Source organism: Budorcas taxicolor, chromosome 5 (genome assembly GCF_023091745.1).
Source record: "Budorcas taxicolor isolate Tak-1 chromosome 5, Takin1.1, whole genome shotgun sequence".
In the NCBI taxonomy this organism is placed as follows: Eukaryota; Metazoa; Chordata; class Mammalia; order Artiodactyla; family Bovidae; genus Budorcas; species Budorcas taxicolor.
This window is the reverse complement of record NC_068914.1, coordinates 89,636,456-89,661,541: the sequence shown is the minus strand read 5'-3', so window position 1 is coordinate 89,661,541 and position 25,086 is coordinate 89,636,456. Positions and strand designations below refer to the sequence as shown.

At 37.7% G+C, this 25,086-nt stretch overlaps 1 protein-coding gene across 2 annotated transcripts in view; it reads left to right on the top strand.

Moving 5' to 3' along the window:
* Window positions 1-2,516: 2,516 nt before the first annotated feature.
* The window catches only part of NUP107 (nucleoporin 107), a 47,351-nt gene continuing 24,781 nt past the window's right edge, over window positions 2,517-25,086 (top strand). For both annotated transcript variants that reach the window (XM_052641154.1, XM_052641153.1), the window contains exons 1-10: window positions 2,517-2,612; window positions 3,840-3,931; window positions 4,654-4,740; window positions 5,379-5,494; window positions 7,612-7,756; window positions 13,206-13,309; window positions 16,756-16,883; window positions 17,547-17,595; window positions 23,561-23,632; window positions 24,034-24,122. In XM_052641154.1, coding sequence (XP_052497114.1) covers window positions 2,605-2,612; window positions 3,840-3,931; window positions 4,654-4,740; window positions 5,379-5,494; window positions 7,612-7,756; window positions 13,206-13,309; window positions 16,756-16,883; window positions 17,547-17,595; window positions 23,561-23,632; window positions 24,034-24,122 — 890 coding nt within the window. In that variant the 5' untranslated portion in view covers window positions 2,517-2,604. The remainder of the gene's footprint in view (window positions 2,613-3,839; window positions 3,932-4,653; window positions 4,741-5,378; window positions 5,495-7,611; window positions 7,757-13,205; window positions 13,310-16,755; window positions 16,884-17,546; window positions 17,596-23,560; window positions 23,633-24,033; window positions 24,123-25,086) is intronic.

The window sequence follows — 25,086 nt, the reverse complement described above, 5'->3', positions numbered from 1 at the left end:
GGTAAAGAATCTACCTGCCAATGCAGGACATCTGGGTTCCATCCCTGGTCTGGTAAGGTCCCACATGAACAACTAAGCCCACGCACCACAACAACTGAACCTGTGCTTTAGAGCCCGGGAGCCCCAACTACTGAAGCCGGCATGCTCTACAGCCTGTCCTCCTCAACAAAAGAAGCCACTGCAATGGAAAGCCTGCATGCCACAGCTAGAGAGCAGTCCCTGCTTGCCACAAGGAGAGAAAATCCCACTCAGCAGTGAAGCCCCAGCACAGCCAAAAATAAGCAAATAAAATTATTTTTTAAAAAAATGACATAGCCTTTGAGAATATGACATAAACTGTTAGAACCAGTTAGGTCCAAGATGACAGAAGATTCAACTTCCTGTAGACACTGAGCCTCATAAACTGAAGTGAAAGTTGTTGTTTCTGACTCTTTGTGACCCCATGAACTATACAGTCCATGAAATTCTCCAGGCCAGAATACTGAAGTGGGTAGCCTTTCCCTTCTCCAGAGGATATTCCCAACCCAGGGATCGAACCCAGGTCTCCCACACTGCAGGTGGATTCTTTGCCAGCTGAGCCACAAGGGAAGCCTGAGCCTTATATGCTTATTGTAATATATTAGCATCTAAATAATAGTTGCCATGACAGTTCTGAGGCCCACCCACTGTAAAAAGTCATCAAGTGGTGGTGGCCTAATTCCTTGAAATCCTCCTGCCTTCCCCAAAATAGTTGAAATAATTCTTCCACTTGTTAGCCTATGAAATTACTGCTGCTGATTAGTTACTAAATCATGTCTGAATCTTTTGGGACCTCATAGACTATAGCTCTACAGGCTCCTCTGTCCATGGATTCTCCAGGCAAGAATACTGGAGTGGGTTGCCATTTCCTTCTCCATGGTATCTTCCTGACCCAGGATAGAACCCACGTCTCCTGCTTAGCAAGCAGATTCTTTACAGTGAGCCACCTGGAAAGCCCTGGTCTATGAAATTACCCAGCCCATAGAAATCATTCCTTATTTCTGGGCTTGCTGTTGCCTTTTGAATGAGGCACTTTTAATTTTTAATTTTTTGATGTGGACCATTTTTAAAGTCTTAAAAATTCATTTTTAAAGTCTTATTGAATTTGTTACAATGTTGCTTCTGTTGTTTATGTTCTGGGCTTTTGTTGTTGTTGTTGTTTTGGCTCAGAGGCATGTGGGATCTCAGCTCCCGGACCAGGGATGAAAACTACACCCATTTCAGTGGAAGGCAAAGTCTTAACAATTGGACCTCCAGGGTAGTTTCCTGGCACACTTTTTACACAAATGTTCCCTCTTTACATATGAAGTGAACCTTGGAGGTAATCCTTTGCTCCAAACTGCTCTTCCCTTTTACTGTGTGCCTTATGGTCAATCAACGCAAATACATTTTACAATAAAACACTTTACAATTCATTTGCCAGGGGACACATGGCAAGAACCTGAAACAGGCTCCTACTTTGAATAAACCTGATTCCAGTACTGACAAAAAAACATTAAGGCCACATTTCATTTTCCATTAAGAGACAAGTACTCTTTTGTACAAGAAAAATTAGAATATGGAAAAAAAAAAAGAGAGTACTAGGGTGAGACTCAAATAGTTATTGATGGAGGAGAAAATTAACATTTCGATGACTACTATGTGCGATGCACCTTTGACATCTCGTTTTAATCCTCCCAAGAACTCTGTGATGAACGCGTTATCTCCATTTTACAGGCAAGGAATCTGCAGCGCCGGGGTTTCTAACCTAGGTGGAGCTCAACGCCACGTTTTTTCAAAACCCCACGCTGTCTCAGCAGGAATTAGGTATGAAGAAGTCCTCCTGGAACGACATTTCCCAGGATTAGGGTGGAATATATCAACAAATGTCTAAGGAAAACGTAAACTTATTCCTTTAGGGCTAGAATATACAGCTTTTTGACTACTGCACTTTGAAATAGAGGGCGATACCAACACCTTTTACACTTTTTAAGACAGGTGATCATTTTCTCCTTAATAGGGAAATATACCAAGTAAAGAATAATTAGCCACTATGGAAAACAGTTTCAAAGACTGTAAGGGGTTTACACTTCAGCTCAAACAAGGTGAGTACAGTCAGAGATATAAGAACCTCCAAGATGTAGAGCAGAGCCAGCACGTCTGAATTCAACGACCAGGGTGTTTCCCATAGAGTATGAGGAAATGGCTTCACGTTTTTCTATACCATCAATATACATCAGGACCTCTAGCAGGACACCGGCGCCTGGACCACGCCCACAAATGTCAGTCAAGCAAAGTGGCGGCCGCGCAGCACGGATAAACGATCAGGCCCCGCCTCCTACCCCACTTCTACCCCGCCCCTGGTCCGGCCCTGCTTAGCCCGGAGCCGTTAATCGCCGACACAACTTTGCGCCTGCGCAGGCCGAAACTGCGGCTTTGTGCATGCGCCTAGAGGAAAAGTTGGTTCTTTTCCCCTCCCATCCCTCGCGAGAACATGAGAACTTGCTTCCGGGTCGAAGGGTTTACTTCCGGTGAGCGGGTAGGCTGAAACGCGGTGGCTAAGCTGGAGTTGAGTTTGCAAAGTTCTCGGTGGAGAAGGCTGTAGCCATGGACAGGTAAGTTCTGGTGGTGAAGGCTGAAGTCGATCACTTTCCTCTCCAGCGTGTTGGAGGAATGAAACAGGTGAAACCCGACTCAGAGGAAGCAGACGAGGGCCTGGGTGCTGATTCTAGGCATCCTTTTCCGGCTGGAAGACTGCAGCTAAGGGAGAAAGGCCGCTTGGGCCGGGGACGGATATGGTCCTTGCCAAGATCCTTGAATAACTCATCTTTATGTAGGGGCCTGATGAGTTATTCAATCCTATGAAGGTAGCTACTGTGATCCTCTTTTCATACATAGCATTGAGGCTAAAAGAGGTTAAGGAACTTGATCAGTTAGGAAGCTAACAAAGGAAGCTAAGAACCAAGTTGCCAACCTGGATATGTGTTTCTAGATTCTAGGGGGCTGTTTGATGAGTAAGTATTCACCAGATAGACCAAAGAGGTGAATGTAGGCCTCTGAAAAGAATTGCCTACAAAGGTATAAAGGTGTAAGGATATGAAAGTGTAGCTTAATGGTCACATGCAGTGTGTGTTTGTATGAAAGTGATGTTTGTGGCTGAACTGGTAAGCTGGGGTTAGATTATAAAAGCCATGTTAGAAAATTTGGACTTGATTCTGTAGGCCAGAGATATCTATCTGAAGATTTCAAGTGGGAAATGCACGTTAGATTCTTAAGATACAGGTCTCATAATACACACAATTTATTTTCTAGACTTTGGGCTGAGAATGTCTGTGACTATAATAGTGCTGAGACAGGCGACACCCTTAGTGTACTCTGGGAAGAAAAGCTTGAAGGATGATTTCTTTCCAATTTATTAGATTTATTTTTTATTTAGTTTCCCAAGTCACCAGCTTAGAAGTATCCATGGTTTGAAGTACTTTGGAGACTACAGACATCCTTTTAAGAGTTCCTGCAACTTTAGGAACCTCCTCAATCCAACGAAGAAAGGTTTATCTTCACGAAGCAATTATTTAAAGCAGTGTTAGAATATAGATTTAGATTCCAAGTGTTAAAATAATTCCAGAGGAGGAAAAAATTAACAAGTAAGTCAGAGAAGACTTTATGCGGGTAAAATTTGAGCAGGACTTTGAGAGATAAGCTGGATTTGGAATCAGAGAAGTATTAGCAACAAAAAAACAAAGACTGACTTAGGATCCTTTGCTTCAGTCATAATGATAGAAGTTTTTTGCAAATGCTCCTTTCTCATTTCATTCATGTGAATTTGATTATTGCCATTTTAGGAGTGGCTTTGGAGAGATGTCATCTCCTGTGATCCGGGAGGCAGAGGTGACTCGGACTGCTCGCAAACAGAGTGCCCAAAAAAGAGCTTTAAGTATCCTTTGCATTTTAAGCATCATTATAAAAATTGTAACATGTTTGGAATTAGCATTATAGACTTCATAGTGATATTAAACACTAGCTGCAATAAAATACTGTGGAAATTAATTTTTTTTAACTCTCCAGATGTGTTATTTGGTAAATATGATGCTGAAATTCAGTGAGATTCATATTTCCTTGAAAATAAGGATGTTCCATTTTACTGCTAACTGTCATATTGTGGTTAGCTTTTGCTGAGATTAGATTTTCTTTATTATTTGAGTTCTAAGAACTCTTAGTTCAGTGTATGGTAACCTAAGACTTCAGCACTTAATTCAAGACTGTAGTAACTGATAACTAGAATTTAAAGGGGAAAAGGAATTATTTACTCTTTGCATAGAAAATATGGTAGCTATAAAATACCTTGTCCTTGAAAAACATATTCCCATATTTTGTATAGTGTAAATATGGTTCATGCTGGGAGGGACTTGGGGCAGGAGGAGAAGGGGATGACAGAGGATGAGATGGCTGGATGGCATCACCAACTCTTTGGACATGAGTTTGGATAAACTCCGGAAGTTGGTGATGGACAGGGAGGCCTGGCATGCTGCGATTCATGGGGTCGCAAAGAGTCGGACACGACTGAGCGACTGAACTGAACTGAACTGAAATATGGTTCATACTAACTTTAGTGATGTTTTTTTCTATACGAAAAACTTTCTTTAACATTTCCTGTAGTTCGCGCAGCCCAAGACGAAATTTTTTCTAATACCACTCCAAGAAACCAGGTTATGCCCCGAACTCCGAGCTCATTTCGACAACCTTGTAAGATTTTTTTGCTTTTAAAGCATTTAATAATGATAATAGTAATAGCAGCTAATACTGTAATATATATTATATTTTATAAGTTATTTTTAATTAAGAGCAAATAATAGGGATTGCACTTACTATTTGTTGAACTCTTACCATGTGTAGGGCTTTACATAATTGCATAATAGCTGTGAAGTAGATATTGTCTCTGTTTTGCCAAATCTGAACATGAGAACTAGAGAAGTTGATTAATGCAGATAAAATGTAAGTAATGGAACCAAAATTCAAATCATAATCTGCTTACTTCAGAGTCCATGTCCTTTATACTATAGTATGCTTTATAAAATTAGAATTTGATAAATTCATGAACTCATGAGTGTCTTTTTTTTTTTTTTTTTTTATGTTCAGTTACGTTATAATGACAGCATTTCTGTTTGCAGTAAAATTTTTTTGGTGGGCTCAGTAGTACCAAAAGTTCGTATTTAGAAAAATAAGTTAAATCTTGATATTATAGAAATGTTAATATTGAAAGTATATTTGGTTAGAATCTAAATAATTGAAAAGTGAAAATTGTTCGTTTTTATTTGCTTGTTTCATTTTCATGATCAATGCTCATGCACTTCGAATTCTTTTTACTAATTTCTTGCTTGTAGTTACTCCACCAAGCCGGAGCTTACTGAGGCAACCAGATGTATCCTGCATTCTTGGAACTGGAGGGAGGTCTCCCCGGCTTACACAGTCTTCAGGGTTCTTGGGAAATCTGTCTATGGTATGTAGAAAAATGGGGCTGAAATTTTCTCCCTTTTTTTAAGTATGGCATGATATTTAGCTAAAAAATTTTTAATGAGAATTGAAGTCTTATTCATAATTAAAGTAACTCAGTTATGTAGGTTGAAATCATTTTTTGGTTAGACTTTCAGAAAACTGAGACCCATAAGCATCTCACGTCATAGGTGGAAACTGTGATACCAGCAGCAGTTAGATGCAGATAAAATGTATTAATCTGACAGTTTACTGATCAGAATAAATAAATTCTGACTGGTTGCTAGTGGCTGTAAAAACCGAACCCTGTTTTGAAGCATAGAAGAGGAGGCCAAGAGTAAGCAATGAAGACTGTCATAAGGAAGAAAAACAAAGCATTAAAGGAGAGAAAAGAGAAAATTTGAGGAAAAGTAAGTGAGACACTCTTCAGGAATCATTATGATACAGTATTTAAAATAACAAAAGAAATGTCATATAGACTGTGATGCAGAATGACCTGACCTGGGTGCTTAAAATACCCTATAGAGAAAGAAAGAATTGTGCCTAACTGAGACGATGAAAACGGAAGAGTTTTGTTGGACTAGTAGAGTGTTATGGCTCATTTAGTTCCAAGAACAAGATGAAAAGGGCTCTTTATTTGGCTCTGTGGTTATTGAAAAAACAGAGAGAGTTTTACACACACCAGAAATGGCTCTGTGGTTATTGAAAAAACAGAGTTTTACACACACCAGAAATTGTCTAAATTATGTGTTTTCAAAGGAATGGTTTTGCATATTAAACCTCTCCTTGTCTTAGAAGGTTAAATCAATCTTTGAAATATTTTAGTGTTAGTATCTTAACAGTGATTTAGTCATTGAACAGTTTTATTCTGGTTATGAAGCTGGTTTATTTTGGCAACGTTTATTCTTATTCTACTTAAAAACATGAGTGAATTGACTGCTTCTAGGTTTCAACATAAGATGATGACTTTTATTATTTAGTGCTTCAGAACTGCAAGTTTAATAGTAAAATTATTACTGTTCTGAAGGCCAGGCCACCTCATGCAAAGAGTTGACTCATTGGAAAAGACTCTGATGCTGGGAGGGATTGGGGGCAAGAGGAGAAGGGGACGACAGAGGATGAGATGGCTGGATGGCATTACCGACTCGATGGACATGAGTTTGAGTGAACTCCAGGAGTTGGTGATGGACAGGGAGGCCTGGCGTGCTGCGATTCATGGGGTCGCAAAGAGTCGGACATGACTGCGTGACTGAACTGAACTGAACTGAAAGGCCAGGATAGAGTAAATATGTATTGATTATCACAGAATGTTTGAAAGTTACTTTGTAGTAAAAAATGTTTTCTTGATTTTGTTTTGCCAATTTTAGTATCAGTTATGAGAGGTGGTTGAAGGAAGTACAATTATTTGTTACCTTGGTTGAGTTTAAGTACACCATGTGTCTACCTACAAAACATTTTTATGAATGCAGAATATCACTACTGTGTAAGATTTTCAGTTTGATCTGGGTGCTAATGATGATGAGTACCCAGAAGGAAATCAGTCTTGTGGTAGCTGAAGTTAAACTCTCCTTAGCCCATAGTTACTATCTCATTAAAATATAGGGTCCCAGCACCCATCTTTAGCATTTTCCCTTGGGGAGACTAATTTAAAGGTACATTTTTATTGTTGCTCATGCCTGGATTTTTTTAACACATTGCATTTGCTTGGTATGTCTCAAGTACTTAAATCTGTTAAGTTTCTAAATCATCCTTTTTTTTCATTACCATTTATTTGTTTAAGAAACTGAGTCATTCATCCCATAATATTTCCCAAAATTAAAAAATTGATTTAAAGTAGTCCTAGAGAGTAAAATTCATGAACAGAGGAGCCTGGTGGGCTGCAGTCTATGGAGTCATGAAGAATTGGACACAACTGAGTGACTAACACTTTCACTAGAGCATAAAAGAATGGAGTAGTGCAAAGAAGAAAACACAGCCATAATATCCTTAACAAAATAATCATGTGGCTATCTTTTAAAAGTGAAAAACACATACTTTTTTAAAAAAAATGTTAATAGTATTAAAGTCTTTATTCACTCAGTGCCAATAACTACATTACTTTTCTGTATCTCCTTTATCTTTTAGGTGACTAACCTGGATGACAGTAACTGGGCCACTGCTTTCTCATCACAGCGTGCAGGGCTGTTCTCAAATGCAGAGCCCCACAGTGTAACAGAGGACGTTACCCTCAGTGCTGTAATGTTACGAGAGGATGATCCTGGAGAAGCTGGTAAAATAGCTTTGGTCTTTGTTTATAACACAGTAGTTTGTCATTTTACTAACATCAAGGAAATCATCTCCTATTCCTGAATATTTAAAAATATTTTTTGTTATGCTTATTAGTTACGGTAATGGCTGTGCCACTTGATGATAATGGGTTAGCCAAATTTGTTTGGGTTTTTCAGTGGAATTTTTGGCCAACCCAGTAGTAACTCTAGAAGGTTGAGAACCTCACCTTAGTTCTCAGTTGGAGCAGCATCCTGCCATTTAATCTTTTCAGTGTAAATAGCTCCCTGTTAGGTTATTAGACTAGTCGCTAATGCTTTTATTCTTTCCAAACTTGTGCTGTTGAGAGAGCTTCTCTTTTTGTTTAATTTTTATCTGACATTGTTGACATGTTTTGTTTTGGCCTGAATGCTAATGCTGTTTCTTCAAATAGTATTGTGACCATTCTGACTTTAGGCTGGTTATTACCATTCCCTTTTGGAAAAAAGCATTTGCTTTTAGTGTGCTTATACCTGCACATTATGACATAGATTCTTCGTTAATTTATCATTATAGACTAGCATATATGAGTGCTTGTCAGTATGCTTACCACTGTATGCACGTTTGGAGAAGGCAGTGGCACCCCACTCCAGTACTTTTGCCTGGAAAATGCCATGGACGGAGGAGCCTGGTGCTGCAGTCCCTGGGGTCGCTGCGAGTTGGACACGACTGAGCGGCTTTGCTTACACTTTTCACTTTCATCATTGGAGAAGGAAATGGCAATCCGCTCCAGTGTTCTTGCCTGGAGAATCCCAGAGACGGGGGAGCCTGGTGGGCTGCCGTCTGTGGGGTCGCACAGAGTCGGACACGACTGAAGTGACTTAGCAGTAGCAGCAGGATGCACATTAACGCATTTCATGGTCCATTAAATAAATACAATAACTATTTCATTTTTGTGGAAAGGAAACAGCTGCTCAGATATATTAAGTAACCTGTTTGAGCTTACCTGGCTAAGAAGTGATGGCACCAGGATTTAAAACTGAGTAGTTTGATTTCAGCACCCTTCTCTTAACAATGTAGTGACTACTACTTCTTTGTAGTATATGCCAGTGATAAGCATTCAAATATTGAGTAATTCAAAAATGCTTTGTACTTAATATATAAAATATAAGAATTTCATGTTTAGTATGAACCATGGCTGAGGCCTTAGATATACAATATTATAGTAGGGTGTATATATTTTCCCTGAATAAAGCATGCCATTTTAGGATATGCTATAACTTTCCCAATTACTTTGTTATGGTGTACTTAAAATATAATTCAGGTGTTTTAAAATTTGGCTCATGTTTTTGTAGTAATTGTTGACAGACTAATAACTAATATATCTTTGGAATCTTAAAAGACTTATAGGTGACAGAAGACTAAATAGATAAGTTGGACTACATCAAAATTTGGGTCAGAAAATACCGTCAATAGAGTAAAAAGGCCACAGAATGTCAGAATATATTTGCAAGTCGAAAAATTAATATTCAGTATATAAAAAGAACTACAACTCAACAGTAGCAGAAGACAATCCAACTAAAAAGTGGACAGATAACTTGTATAGATATTTCTCCAAAGAAGATACAGAAGTAGCTATTATGCACATGAAAATTTGCTCAGTATAGCTCAAGTGGTAAAGAGTGCAGTGCATGAGATGGAGATTCAGCCCCTGAGTCGGGAAGGTGCCCTGAAGAAGGAAATGGCAACCCACTCCAGTATTCTTACCTGGGAAATCCCAGGGACAGAGGAGCCTGGTGGGCTGTAGTCTAGGGAATCACAAAGAGTTGGACACAACTGAGCACTGGATGGATGTAGTAATCATTAAGGAAATGCAAATCAAAACTACAATGAGACAGCACCTCACACCCATTAAGATGGCTACTCTCAAAAACAAACGAACAAAAACCCAAATAAACAGGAAATGGTAAATGTTGGCAAGGATGTGGGAAAATTGGAACTCTTGTGTGTTGGTGGTGGGAATGTGAAATGGTGCAGTACTGTGGCAAACAATATGGTCGTTCCTCAAAAAATTAAACATAGAATTACCTTATGACTTAGCAGTTCTACCTCTGGGTATGGGTTTCCCTTGGGGCTCAGCTGGTAAAGAATCCGGTCTCCTGTATTGAATCCGGTCTCTCAATACAGGAGACCTGGGTTCGATCCCTGGGTTGGGAAGATCCCCTGGAGAAGGGAAAGGCTCCCCACTCCAGTGTTCTGGCCTGGAGAATTCCATGGACTGTGTAGTCCATGGGGTCACAAAGAGTTGGACACGACCTCTGGGTATATTCCAAAAGAAGTGAAAACCAGATTTTAAAGGGATTTGTATTTCCTCGTTCATAGCCCTGTGAACAAAAGATAGAAGGAACCCAAATCCCATTGATGGATAAAGGATAAAATATGATAAATACTTTTTAGTGGGATATAATTCAGACACATGCTACAACATGAATGAACTTTGAGGACTTCATGCCTGATGAAATAAGCCAGTAGCATAGGGACCAAATTTCACTTACATGAGACACCTAGAGTAGTCGAACTCATAGACATAGAAAGTGGAATAATGATTGCAAAGGTCTAGGGACAAGGGAGAATGGAGAGTTACAGTGTTAGGGTTTTTTGTTTTCTTTCTTTTTTTGAAATTGACATTCTGTAAGTTTAAGGTGTATGACATATTGCTTTGATATACTTGCATATTGTAGTACGATTATTAGTGTTAGCTAACGCCTCCATGATACTTTCACATTATATAATTATCATTTCTGTGATAAGAACATTTAAGATCTCATCTCTTAGCAACTTTGAACTATGTAGTGCAGATTTATTGACTATAACAATGCTGTGTGCATTGGATTTTCAGAATTTATTCATCTGCCCGCTGCAAATGTGTACACTTGAACCAACATCTCACAATTCCCTTATCCTCCAGACCCTGGAAACCACCGTTCCAGGCTCTGGTTCTTTGATTTTGGCTTTTTTAGATTGCTCATGAGTGATACAGTACAGTATTTATCTCTCTGTTAGCTATTAGATTTATTTTACTTAATGCCTTCAGGGTTTATCCAGGGTCTATCCTGTTGCAAATAACATCACTTTCTCATGGCTGAAAAATATTCTGGTTTTGTGTGTGTATGTGTTTATGTATGTATTAATATGTTGTTGTTTAGTCGCTAAGTCATGCCCAACTCTTTGTGACCTCATAGACTATAGCCCGCCCAGCTGCTCTGTGCAGTTTCCCAGGCAAGAATACTGGAATGGGTTGTCATTTCTTTCTCCAGGGGATTTTCCTGACCCAGGGATCGAATCCATGTCTCCTGCATGAGCAGGCAGATTCTTTACCTCTGAGTCACCAGGGCAGGCCTATATATACACACACACACACACACACACACACACATACACACATATATATATGTGTATGTGTGTATGAGTGTGTATACACATACAGCCCACTTTTCTATTTATCTGGTGATGGATACTTGGGTTGTTTCCCTATCTTGGCTGTGGTGAACAATGCCACATTGAAAATGAGAGTACAACTGCCTTTTCTTTTTATTTATTATTTTTGGTTGTACTGGGTCTTCATTGCTGTGTGCAGGCTTTCTGTAGTTGGGGCAAGGGAGTTGGGACTACTGTTCATTGCAGTGCACGGGCTTCTCGTTGCAACGCTTCTCTTGTTGTGGAGCACAGGCTGTAGGTACATTGGCTTCAGTAGTTGTGGCTCACGGATTTAGTTGCTCCACGGCATGTGGAATCTTCCCAGACAAGGGATCAACCTGTGTCTCCTTCATTGGCAGACAGATTCCCATCCACTGTACCACTGTATTTATAGGGAAGTTCCTATATATACCTTTTTGTTAGCCTGTTTTCATTCCCTTTGAATATATACCCAGAAGTGGTATTGCTAGATCATTTGGTAGTTCTATTTTTAATTTTTTAAGAAACCTTCATACTGTTTGCCATAGTGGCTAAACTAATTTACGTTCTCACCAGTAGTGCACAAATGTTCCCTTTTCTCTGCATCTTCACCAACACTTGCCATTTCTAGTCTTATTGATTGGTGATACTTGTTCTTACACATGTGTGGTGATATCTCCGTGTGGTTTTGATTTGTATTTCCCTGCTGATTAGTGTTGTTGAGCATCTTTTCATGTATGTGTTAGCTATTTGTATGTCATCTTTGGAGAAATGTCTGTTCAGTTCCTCTGCCCATTTTTAAATCGTATTGATTTTTTTATGAATTCTTCATATATTTTGAAGATTAACTTTTTATCAGATACATGGTTTGCAGATATTTTCTCTCATTCCGTCGGTTGCCAGTTCATTTTGTTGACTGTATCTTTTGCTGTGCAGAGCTTTTTAGTTGATAATAGTCCCACTTGTTGATCTTTTGCTTTTTTTTGTTGCTTGTGCTTTTGGTGTCATATCCAAAAATTATTCTCAAGACAGGTGTCAGGAAGCTTTTCCCTATGTTTTTTTTCTAAGCGTTGTACAGTTTCAAGTTTCATATAATTTTTTTTTTTTCTCCAAGTGTTGGCTGTGCTTAGTCTTCATTGCTCCTCATGGGCTTTCTCTACTTGTGGGAAGCTGGGGCTACACTCGAGATCCGATGTGTGGGCTTCTCATTTCAATGGCTTTGCTTGTTGCAGAGCATGGGCTCTAGGGCTCAAGGGTTCAATCGTTGCAGCACACGGGCTCCAGAGTGCAGACTCAGTAGCTGTGATGCACAGCCTTAGTTGTCCCGAGGCATGGATTTTTTCCCGACCAGGGATTGAATCCCTATCCCCTCCATTGGCAGGCAGATTCTTAACCACTTGACCACCAGGAAAGTCATCATTTAAGTCTTTAATCCATTTCAAGTTCAGTTTTATGAGTTGTGAGATAGGGATCCAGTTTTGGTTTTCTGCATGTGATTTTCCAGTTTCCTTGGCACTGTTTATTTAAAGAAACTGTTCTTTCTCCATTCAGTATTCATGGCTCCCTTGTCAAATATTTCTTGACTATATATGTAGGAGTTTATTTCTGGATTCTTTATTCTGTTCCATTGATTTCTGTGTCTGTGTTTATGCCAGTACTGTTTTGAATACTAGCCTTTGTTGTATAATGTGATATCAGGAAGTGTGATGCCTCCAGCTTTGTTCTTTCTCAGAATTGCCTTGGCTCTCTGGGGTTTTAGGTTTGCAAAAAGCAAAGAGTTCTGTGGTCGGATGGTGGTTATTGTGGCACAGCTCTGTGAATGTACTTTCTGCCACTGAACACTTAAAAATGGTTAAAATTATAAATTTAGTTATGTGTATTTTACCACAATTATGTATTTTTAAAAACACAGTAGTTTCAAGAAAGATTTAGAGCTGTTTTAAGTTTTCAAACAAACAGAATGACTTGGAAGTATGTCACTTAATTTGTCTGTTCCTCTTCTGTTTATTGTGTTCTAGCATCCATGAGTATGTTTTCTGATTTCCTGCAATCTTTCTTGAAACACTCTTCAACTACTGTTTTTGACCTTGTAGAAGAGTATGAGAACATTTGTAGTAGTCAGGTAAGTTGTTTGACTTCATTGTTGGTCAGACTTCAGTAATCAAGTTTTTTCTGAACTTAGCTTGTGAATTTCCTTCCTGTATTTAAGGAGGATGTCTTAGAGATAGATAGAAAGTCAGCCAGAGCAGATCTACTTTTTACACATTGAGAATCTTATAGTATTTCTTTTAAGGATTTTGCAACTTTGACAAAGGAAAACCCAAAGTATACCAAGAACTTAAAACTCAACCATAAGAAAATGAACAACCAATTAAAAAATGGACAAAACATATAAACAGATACCTCATCAAAGAAGATCTGCAGATGGCAAATAAGTATATGAAAAGATATTAAATATCAACACAACATTGTACATCAACTCTACTCCAATATAAAGTGAAGATTGAAAAAAATTTTTTTAAATATACCATGTGTCATTAGGGAGTTGCAAATTAAAACAAGATGCTACTATACACCTGTTAGAATAACCAAAATCTGAAACACTAACAAAACCAAATGCTGACAAAGATGTGTAACATGAATTCCCATTTATTATTTTTAGGGATGCAAAATGATAGCACTTTGGACCATAATCTCTCAGTTTCTTAGAAAAGTAAACATACTCTTGCCATATAATCCAACATTCATACTCTTTGATATTTACCCCAAAGATTGAAAAAATTTATGTCCACATAAAAGCTTATGCATAGATGTTTATAGCAGCTTTATTCATAGTAATCTGAATTTGGAACCAATCAAGATGTCCTTTAGTAAGAGAATGGGTAAGTCAACTGTGGTTCATCCAGTCTGTGGAATATTACACAGCTCTTAAAAGTAATGAACTATCAAGCCATAAAGAGCTGAGGATGGACCCTGAATGTATATCACTAAGTGAAAGAAGCTGATATGCAAAGGTACATGTGGCATGATTCCAACTGTATGATATGTTGGAAAAGGGAAAACTTACAGAGAATAAAAAGATCAGCAGTTGCCAGAGCTCAAGGAGAGATAAGGATAGAAAGTGAAGCACAGTAGAGTTTTAGGGGAGTGATATTTAAGAAGTAGAAGTAGGATTTGTAGGAGATGGTAAACCATTCCAGCATTCTTGCCTGGAAAATTCCAGGGATGGAGGAGGCTGGTGGGCTACAGTCCACTGGGTTGCAAAGAGTTGTACGAGACTGAGCAGATTATAATGATATTATATGATGGGTACATCGTTATACATTTGTCAAAACCCATAGAATGTACAGCACCAAGAGTGAACCCTTCTGTAAATTATGGACATTGGGTAGTAATGACATGTCAGTGTAGTTTCATTGATTGTAACAGATGTACCAGTCAGGTACTGGATACTGATAGTGGGGGGAAAGTGTGTATACATATGGGGCAGAAAGTAATGAGAACTCGCCGTATTTTATTCAGTTTTGCTGTGAATCTAAAACTGCTCAGAAAGTTGTCTATTTTAAAGAAAAGGAAAACAGCTTCAAGAATAATTGAAATAATAGTAATAGCCAACCTTTTTTGAGCATTTAAATCAAGAAACACCTGGAGTAACAGGCAGATTTGATCTTGGAGTACAGAATGAAGCAGGGCAAAGGCTAATGAGTTTCACCAAGAGAATGCAGTGGTCATAGCAAACACCCTCTTCCAACAACACAAGAGAAGACTCTACACATGGACTTCACCAAATGGTCAACACCAAAATCAGATTGATTATATTCTTTGCAGCCACAGATGGAGAAGCTGTATACAGTCAGCAAAAACAAGACTGAGAGCTGACTGTGGCTCAGATCATGAACTCATTATTGCCAAATTCAGACTTAAAATGAAGAAAGTAGGGAAAACCACTAGACCATTCACATATGACCTGAATCAAACCCCTTATGATTATACAGTGGAAGTGAGAAATAGATTTAAGGGACTAGATCTGATAGAGTGCCTGATGAACTATGGACAGAGGTTTGTGACATTGTATAGGAGACAGGGATCAAGACCATCCCCAAGAAAAAGAAATGCAAAAGAGCAAAATGGCTATCTGAGGAGGCCTTACAAATAGCTATGAGCAGAGAAGCCAAAAGCAAAGGAGAAAAGGAAAGATATAAGCATCTGAATGGGTTCCAAAGCCAAGTTCCAAAGAATAGCAAGGAGAGATAAGAAAGCCTTCCTCAGCAATCAGTGCAAAGAAATAGAGGAAAACAATAGAATGGGAAAGACTAGAGATCTCTTCAAGAAAATTAGAGATACCGAAGGAACATTTCATGCAAAGATGAGCACAATAATGGACAGAAATGGTATGGACCTAACAGAAACAAGATATTAAGAAGAGATGGCAAGAATACACCAAAGAACTGTACAAAAAAGATGTTCATGACCCAGATAATCACAGAGGTGTGATCACTCACCTAGAGCCAGACATCCTGGAATGTGAAGTCAAGTGGGCCTTAGGGAACATCACTACAAACAAAGCTAGTGGAGGTGATGGAATTCCACTTGAGCTATATTAAATCCTGAAAGATGATGCTGTGGAAGTGCTGCACTCAATATGCCAGCAAATTTGGAAAAGTCAGCAGTGGCCACAGGACTGGAAGAGGTCAGTGTTCATTCCAATCCCAGAGAAAGGCAATGCCAAAGAATGCTCAAACTACCACACAATTACACTCATCTCACATGCTAGTAAAGTAATGCTCAAAATTCTCCAAGCCAGGCTTCAGTAGTACGTGAACTGTGAACTTCCAGATGTTCAAGCTGGTTTTAGAAAAGGCAGAGGAACCAGAGATCAAATTGCCAACATCCGTTGGATCATCGAAAAAGCAAAAGAGTTCCAGAAAAACTGCTTTATTGACTATGCCAAAGCCTTTGACTGTGCGGATCACAACAAACTGTGGAAAATTCTGAAAGAGATGGGAATACCAGATCACCTGACCTACCTCTTGAGAAGTCTGTATGCAGGTCAGGAAGCAACAGTTAGAACTGGACATGGAACAACAGACTGGTTCCAAATAGGAAAAGGAGTCTTAGGAAAAGACTGGTATAAAAGTCTTTGTACCAGTAGGAGAATTTTTCTTAATTTTTTTTATATGGTATAAATTTTTCAGATAATTTGGAAGTATCTTATTTTTAATGTTCATTCTGCTCTGTTGGTTCATGATATATGATTTTACCAAGCATAGGTTAGATTTAGCTATCTTCTGGGTTGATCTACAGGGAGAAAAATGTACTCATGGCTGTTACTGTTGAATCTGAAATCTAGAGTATGTTAAACTTTTACATACACACTCACCTAGACACACCTTACTTCAAAGTAAGGCCCTTTCTAGTGGGAATGTTATATTACATTTAATTTAAAAAGGCAATAGACAGGAAAAATTTGTAATGTAAATTTGTACTTCTGGCACTATGTACTTGAAGAATACAAAATTGTGACTCAGAATTACAGAAAACCTTTTTACATTTGTGTCTTTAATTCAGGTAAATATATTGAATAAAATAGTGAGCCGAGCAACACCTGGACTTCAGAAGTTTTCAAAAACAGCCAGTATGCTCTGGCTTCTTCAACAGGAGATGGTCACATGGAGGCTGCTGGCTTCTTTGTATAGGTAAAGTTGTGTAGGACTCAGAAATAAACTGGCGATTAACTTAGAAGTTAGAATGAGGTGTGTTTGGAAATAGGTTCTGCCATTTTATGATGCTTATCATGTCTAATGCCTTTAGTTGTCAGAGGTGAGTTAGGAGGAAAGAGGGGAATATTAAATCATAAAGTTGGTAACTACCACGAATTGGATATTTGTAAAGATTTAAGGAAAGTGTTAAAAACACAGCAATATTTAGAAGAAGATAGATTAAGGAAAAAAGTGGCAGACACACTTTATATAATGTAGACGTCTGAGAGAAGGTAACCAAATTTTTCTTAGATGCTCCTTGGTTTAGGCCCTCATTCTGTTGCTTTCTTATCCCAGTGAGAATACCTCAAGAGAAAGTCGTATTTTTTCATTTTGGCCATGTGAAAACGTTGAATTGAAAAGTTAAGTTTATGCCTTAGTAGGTGGCCATCAAAGACTTTGTATTGTGTTTATTTTTAGTAAAAACTATTTTTGTCAATATTAGAGTCAGAAGGCATTTACTACTTGATTTCTTGTTTTTAAAGCATGTTGGCTAAGTTACCCCAGATGGAATGCAGGTTTGTGCATGTATTAGCTTAATGGTGATTTCATTTACTCTTGTGAAATACGGCTTTTTCATTTTGTGTTGTTTTTCCCCAGAGACCGAATACAGTCTGCATTAGAAGATGAAAGTATGTTTGCAATTACTGTAAGTTTTGTATTGTTTTTTCCTTTATAAATGCTTAAAAATTTAAATGGTTTTTATAGTAGAATTTGATTTTTGACCCTCCATCTAGAGTTTCTCCATTTTTAAAATTTTACAAGGAAATAAAAGATACAATAAGCAAAACTGATGTACACTGTAGAGTGAAAGGTGTAATTTCTGTTTTATCCTTTGTACTGTTCAATCTAACAATTTAGTATGTATCCTACCAGACATTTTCTTTGCATCTATACATATATATACACAGAAGTTTTATGGGTGTTTTTTTAAGATCAAGTTTAGAATGTCATTTTGAAATATTTAGTTAAATCTTGGGAAGAGCAATCACCGTGTTCTAAAAATGCCTTCCTTCAGACCAAGTACCCTCTAAGATGGTGAAGGGTGTGTCTCACTTGACTTGAAACATTGCATTTCTAGGAAATTTGAAGGAGCCGTCCCTTAGGCCATTGAGCAGAAGCCTGTTTTTTAGTGCAATTTGGGTGGGGTGTTGCAGTGATTTGGTTCCTAGTAAAGGTATTAGTTGTTGTTCAGTCGCCAAGTCGTGTCCGACTCTTTGCAACCCCGTGGACTGCAGCACACCAGGTGTTAGTCAGGTTGTTAAATTGTGCAGACTTGTTTGCAGTGCTGAATGTATTTTGTCCTCTCCTAGAGACTCCAAGCAGAGAGAAGATAGAGCCTGAAGGGAATGAGTCACCCGACTCTGTCTCATTCTATAAATCGTCTTCTCATAGTTTTCTTCACTCCCAGCAGACCTGTGGGAACCTAGCCACTTGGCCCCCCTTCAGAAGTCAGCACCTTCTACAGTTAACTCTTGAACAACATGGGTCCACTTAGTATGCAGATTGTTTTTTTCCCCCACTAAATGCATACTACCGTATTAGGCAGTCTGCAGTTGGTTGAATTCTCAGGTGCAGAACCTCCAATACAGAGGAAACCAGCAGTATAGAGAACCAACTGTAAAATTATATTTGGATTTTCGAGTACAAGGAGGATCGATAACCCTGACTAACCCTTGCATTGTTCCTGGGTCAAATGTATTTCTTTTTTTCTTTTAAAGCAAAATAATTTTCAAGTACCATAACTCCAACTTGTCAAAAGTCAAACCCACTCTTGTTTTTCAGTGGATAGCACCATGACCAGTGAACATTCCCTAAGCCAGCACTTCTCAAACTTTGCTGTGCACATGTCACCTGGGGATCTTGTTAACGTGCAGATTCTGATTAGGTAGGTCTGGGGTGGGCCTACGAGTCTGCATTTTTAACAAGCTCCCAATGGTGCTGGTGTAGTTGGTCTGTAAACTGCACTTTGAGTAGCCAGGGTCTAGACTGGTCTCTGCCTCATCTCAGAAACAACTGCACGTCATGTATCAGACTTTGCTGACTCTGTCTCTTCTGTTGCAATTCTAATCTCTCATCTTGTTTCTGTTGCCACCACTTAAGCCAAAACTTTCATCATTTTTCTTAGGAATTATGTCAGTAGCTTTTGTTGAGTCTTCCTGGCTTTCGTTTGGCAGGGATGGTTTGGGCGGGGGGAAGGGGGTATTCTCTTTTTTTTTTTTTTCTTTTTTACCATATAGTATGTTCTCATTTATACATTATACTGAGAGTTTTTATTTTTTTAATTTAAATTAAAAAAAATTCATTATATTTTTGGCTGCACTGGGTCTTCATTGCTTTGTGTGGGCTCCCTCTAGTTTGGTGAGCAGGCTTCTCACTGTGGTCACTTTTCTTGTTGAGAAGTGCAGGTTCTGAGTGCATGGGCTTCAGTAGTTTAGTCCACGGGCTCAGTAGGGTCAGCCCAGGGTCTTAGTTTCTCTGTGGCATGCGGAATCTTCCTGCGTTTAACCTGTGTCCCCTGCATTGGCAGGCGAATGCTCATCCCCCAGGAAAGTCCACTGAGAGTTTTTATTATTCATCAATATTTTTTAGTTTTTTTCATGTCAGTTCATATAAGTTAACCTTATTTTTTCATAGTATGCCAAGTATAAATGTACCATAGTTTTTTTCAGACATTCTGCTGGACATACTTAAATTGTCCCCAGAATTTTTCTTATAGTAATCAATGCAATGAACATTCGCACTTACCTACATATTTGAGGATTTCCTATATTTCTGGAAGTGAAATCATTGGAACAAAGTTTGAGAGATTGTCGTGTTGCCTTCCTAATGAAATGTACTAGTTCACACTGTCATAGTATGTGAAAATGTTTGCTCTGCTATCAATCATTTGATTTTGCCAGTTGGAGGGGAAGTACCTCATTTTAATATGCATATCATTAATCATTAGTAAGATGGAGTGTTTTCATTCTGAAGTGTTTATATTGTATGAATTCTATTCTTTGCTCACTTGTCCGTTCATTACTTCCTTTTTCTTTCCTCAACATGGTAAAGATAGTCTTTCTGTCACTTGTCTTTCAGCTTTGTTTCAGGGGTCTTTGTCAAGCAGGCATTTCTGTCTTTAACTGATCAACATCCATCCTGCTTTCCTTTATCATTCACTGTATCTTATTAAGGAAGGCTGGCCTTACCCATGTGAAAATTATTCTCAGTTTTCTTCTACATGAAGTTTTTTTCCCTATACAAGAAGTTAATTCATCCAGATTGTTTGTGAAGGGAGGAAGAGATTTAACTTTTTCCCAACAGATATCCATTTATCCTGACACCCTTTATCATATTTATGAAAATGAAAGTTGCTCAGTCGTGTCTGACTCTGTGTGACCCCATGGTCTATACAGTCCATGGAATTCTCCAGGCTAGACTACTGGAGTAGGTAGCTGTTCCCTTCTCCAGAGGATCTTCCCAATCCCGGATCAAACCCAGATCTCCTGCGTTGCAGGTAGATTCTTTACCAGCTGAGCCACCAGGGAAGCCCAAGAATACTGGAGTGGGTAGCCTATCCCTTCTCCAGTGGATCTTCCCGACCCAGGAATCAAACTGGGATCTCCTGCATTGCAGGCGGATTCTTTACCAGCTGAGCTACCAGGGAAGCCCTATCATATTTATACATAGATCTTTTTTGTTTTGGTTGCTCTATTTGCAAACCAGTACTACACAACTGAGTCACTGTAGCTCAGGAGTTTTGCTATTTTGTAGGGTAAGTCTTCTCTTCATTTTAAAAAACATTTGGGGTTATTTTTGCACACGTTTTCCCAGATAAACTTTTTCATTTCCTTTTTAAAAAGTCCTTTTGGGAAATTTATTGAAATAATATTGAATCTGTATATTAATTTGGGAAGACCTGACGTCTTAACTATGTTGGATTTTCCTATTCATGAATATGGCATCTCTAATTATTTAGATCTTTTATAGATTACATAGATTTGTGCTCTTCATAAAAGTCATTTATAAAGGATTTACATTAATCCTGTTGAGAATGACTTTCCTTTCCTATTACATTTTCTAATGATTTACATGTAAAGCTCATATTTGACCGTCTTTTGGACCTCTCATTTGCTCCAGTAAGTTTTAAATTTGATTTTATTGGGTTTTCCCTGTTGGCAGAAATCATCTACTAATAATGAATTTCTTTTAATCCTTCTACTCTGTTATATTTTAAAGGAAAGTTTTACTCTTTATTTTTAGTTTCTATTTTTTTTTGACTGTGCTGAGTCTTCCTTTCTGTGCGTTGGCTTTCTCTAGTTGCAGTGAGCGAGGGCTACTCTTGGTTGCAGTCATGGGCTTCTCATTGCTGTGGCTTCTCTTGTTGTGGAGTACGGGCTATAGGCCAGTGGGCTTCAGTAGTTGGGGTACACAGGCTCTGTGGTTGCAGCATGGGAGCTCTAGCGCTCAGGCTTAATAGTTGCGGCACATGGGCTTGGTTGCCCCACAGCATGTGCAGTCTTCCTGGACCAGGGATCAAATCCATGTTCCTTGCATTCTCAGGAAGATTCCTATCCACTGTACCACCAAGGAAGTCCATAGTCTGTTATTCCTCTTACTTGCCTTATATCATGGACTAAGAACTCCCATACAAGTATATCAATGATAGCAGGTATTCCTTTCTTATATTTGACTTTTGATAAGAATGATTTTGTTTTAGTGAAGAATAAGAATTTTTTTTTTCTCCTAGCTAGCTAAGAGTTGCAGTCAAATGCTTTTTATCTTCTGTAGATACCTGTTTTAAATTTATTTTTGGCTGCACTGTGTCTTGTTGCTGCATGGGTTTTCCCTGGTTGCAGGGCATGGTCTCTAAAGTTCATGGGATTAGTTTTCCTTGGCATGTGGAATCTTCCCAGACCAGGGATCAAACCTGTGTCCCTTGCATTGACAGGTAGATTCTTAACCACTGGACCACCAGAGAAGTCCTATAGATAACTGTTTTAATTTATTAGCATAATGGTTTGCATTAATAGTTCTTCTAATGTTGAACTATCCTCAAACAGAATAAAGTTTGAGTCATGATGTATTCTTAAATATGCTACTAAATTTTATTAGCTGCTTTTTTTTAGAAGTTTCCCAAATATATTTTCTTTTTTAGTGACTTTTTCATATCTAGTTCTAGTGCCTAGGATTGTGCCACCTCTGCAGAACAAGTTCATACATCTTCCATCTTTGTGTGTGTGTGTGTATGTGTGCACGCGTGTGTGTGCTTTGTTTGAAAATTATAGTAATTAACCTGTTCTTTGAATCCTTGGTAAAAATATGCCTTTGAAACCTTGGTAAAAATATGCCTTTGAAACCATAAAGACCAGGTGCTCTTTTAGGGTTTAATTGTTTTTGTGTTCTTATTACAAAAAGTAACCTATGTTTAAAGCAACTATGATACTTTTATTTTATAATAAATGATTTCAACCACGTTTGTTAACTTGCTTTTTCACTTGATATTTAAAAATATTTTTTCAATCTTTTAATTTATTTATTCTACAAATACTTATTTCATTCCCAGCTAGTGAGATACACATCTTGGAAGATTATTTATCTTATATTTGACTATTTATTGAACTCACTTACACGTTTTAATAGTTTTTCGTTATCATACTATTCTAGGTAGGCATTCCTGTTAATCTACAAATAGTGATGACTGTGACTCTTTTTCCATATTTTTAACTACTTAGTGCTTTTTCTGGTTTTATATATTAGCTAGAACTTTAACAGTAAATTTGAGTAATTGCAGCAATTCTAATTTTTTCCATCTTCTGGATTCTAAAAGGAGTGTCTCTCTTTACAGTTAAGTATATTTGCTATAGGCTTCAACTATTAATAGATACTCCATTACATTGGCAAAATATTCTTTTATTTCTAATTTACAAGGATATTTTTATCAAATGGCATTTTGGCATCTATCAAAATCTCCTGGAGAAGGGAATGTCTACCGACTCCAGTATTCTTGCCTGGAAAATCCCATGGACAGGAGCCTGGCGGGTTTACTGTCCATGGCGTCACAAACAGTTGGACACAGCTGAGCACACATACGTGTTCGCAAGATTCATGTGTATCTCTCTTTCTTGAACCATGAATAAGATGAATTAATTAATAGATTTGGTCGTTGTGTGTTACACTTTTACTGTATTGCTTGATTTAACTTGTTAATATTTATATCAAGTTGTCTAAGTCAGTCTTTAGAACCTTGGATTATTCCTAAGTTTTATCATCTATCAACTTTAGAATGAAAAGATTTAAAAATTTTTAAATGTTAATTTCCTAATATGCCTCATGACTGCATCCTGCCCTTTATTGTGAATTGCTTCATTTTGTTTTATGTTTGTTTTATTGTTCTCTAAAACAACATCTCTGGAGAAACAGAACTTAAAAACTTTAAGTGTAACCAAGAATTAAAATGTCAAGTAAGAGCAGCTGCTCATTGATCTAGCAGTTTGAAATTTATTTATAAAAAATTTTCAAAGGTGAATATACAGATTTGCTGTCTTAAAATAGTTATTCTCTTTTACCATTCTGTTGAGATAATGTTTCTTGAGCACCTTTTCTTTTTTTCCATCAAATTTTTTGAATAGGCTCTTAATGCGAGTGAAAAAGCAGTTGTGGAAGCATTGTTTCAGAGAGATTCACTTGTCCGACAAAGTCAGGTATGACTAGAGGTTTTACATTTTGGGGGCGAAATATGGAGAAAAGGTAAATGACATTAAAAAATGAAGTTTTTTAGATTTTAAACTTTTTCCTTAGATTTTTTTTCTTTTTCATCTTTTAATTTATAATTAAAAGGAAGTAAGCACCTTGTTTTTTGGTCTTCAAATAATAGCCCTAGCATTTATAGGAATAGCCTATTAAAAACTGTATTATTCCTTTAGAAAATTTCTTTTGCCATAATATTTATACATCTTTAAAAACTAAAACTAGTGGTAGAAAAAGTTATTACTTGGTATTTTTTGAATTAGAAACTTTTTTTAATTGTAGGAGTAGTACTACTTCAAATAAAATCCTTAACAAAATTTATAGTTAATGCTTTTTTTTTTACCCCCTTCCCTAGCTGGTGGTAGATTGGTTAGAAAGCATTGCCAAAGATGAGATTGGAGATTTTTCCGATAATATTGAATTTTATGCAAAATCAGTATATTGGTAAGTCACTGAACTTTTATTCCTGAAGTCACTTAATGTTGATTTTGTTTATTCACCTTTCAACAACCATTTATTCAGTTCTTGCTGTAAGAGTTAGACAGCAAATACATACATATATCCTGTTAGGTGTTAATAGCTTTGAAAGAAAAAGGAATCAAGAGTTGATAGATAGAGGATAATAATGGGATTTAAGTAGAAGAGGTGACCAAGGAAAGCCTCTTTAGGGAAGTAAGGTTATAGGTAGTAAGAGTAAGAGGCTTTTAAGAAATAAATGGAGGTCAGGCATACAAAACTTGAGTGACAAGTGCTCTGGGCAAGAGCAGGAACTGCAGAGGCTTTAAGAACGTAAAGTATTTGTGCTGAAGGCCAGTGTGAACACAACAAAGAAAAAGAATAGTAGTTAATGAGATTGAAGAGAGCCAACTAATATAGGACTTTGACAGTCACCCGAAATAAGGGTTTGGAACTTTATCCTAAATGTGATAGGAAGCCTCGAGAATGAAAGAATGACATGATCATGTTGTCAGGCGCTCATTTTCCTAATAATCATAGTTTGATCATCAAGAGAATTCTGTGTTTCTAGCTACTTTTGTGTGTCTTTTTTTCCCCTTTTCCCTACATTCTGCAATGCTTCTAATTTATTGTTAAAACCTTGAAACCAGAAAGCAACCCCCACGTTAAAGGGACAATTTATTTCAAGAGTTAAAGAAAAAAGTTCACTAAATGGGAAGGAACTCAAAAAAGGGGATATATGTACACATATAGCTGATTTACTTTGCTGTACAGCAGACACTCACACAATATTGTAAAGCAACTATGCTCCAATAAAAAATAATATAAAAAAGAAATGTTTAGTTTGCCTTTGAATTCAGTAACGTGTATAAAGTCTGCAAATCAATTTTTTTTCTGCTTAACTAGAAAACTTAATGCTACCAAATATATATATTTTTTAAATCTTAAATCT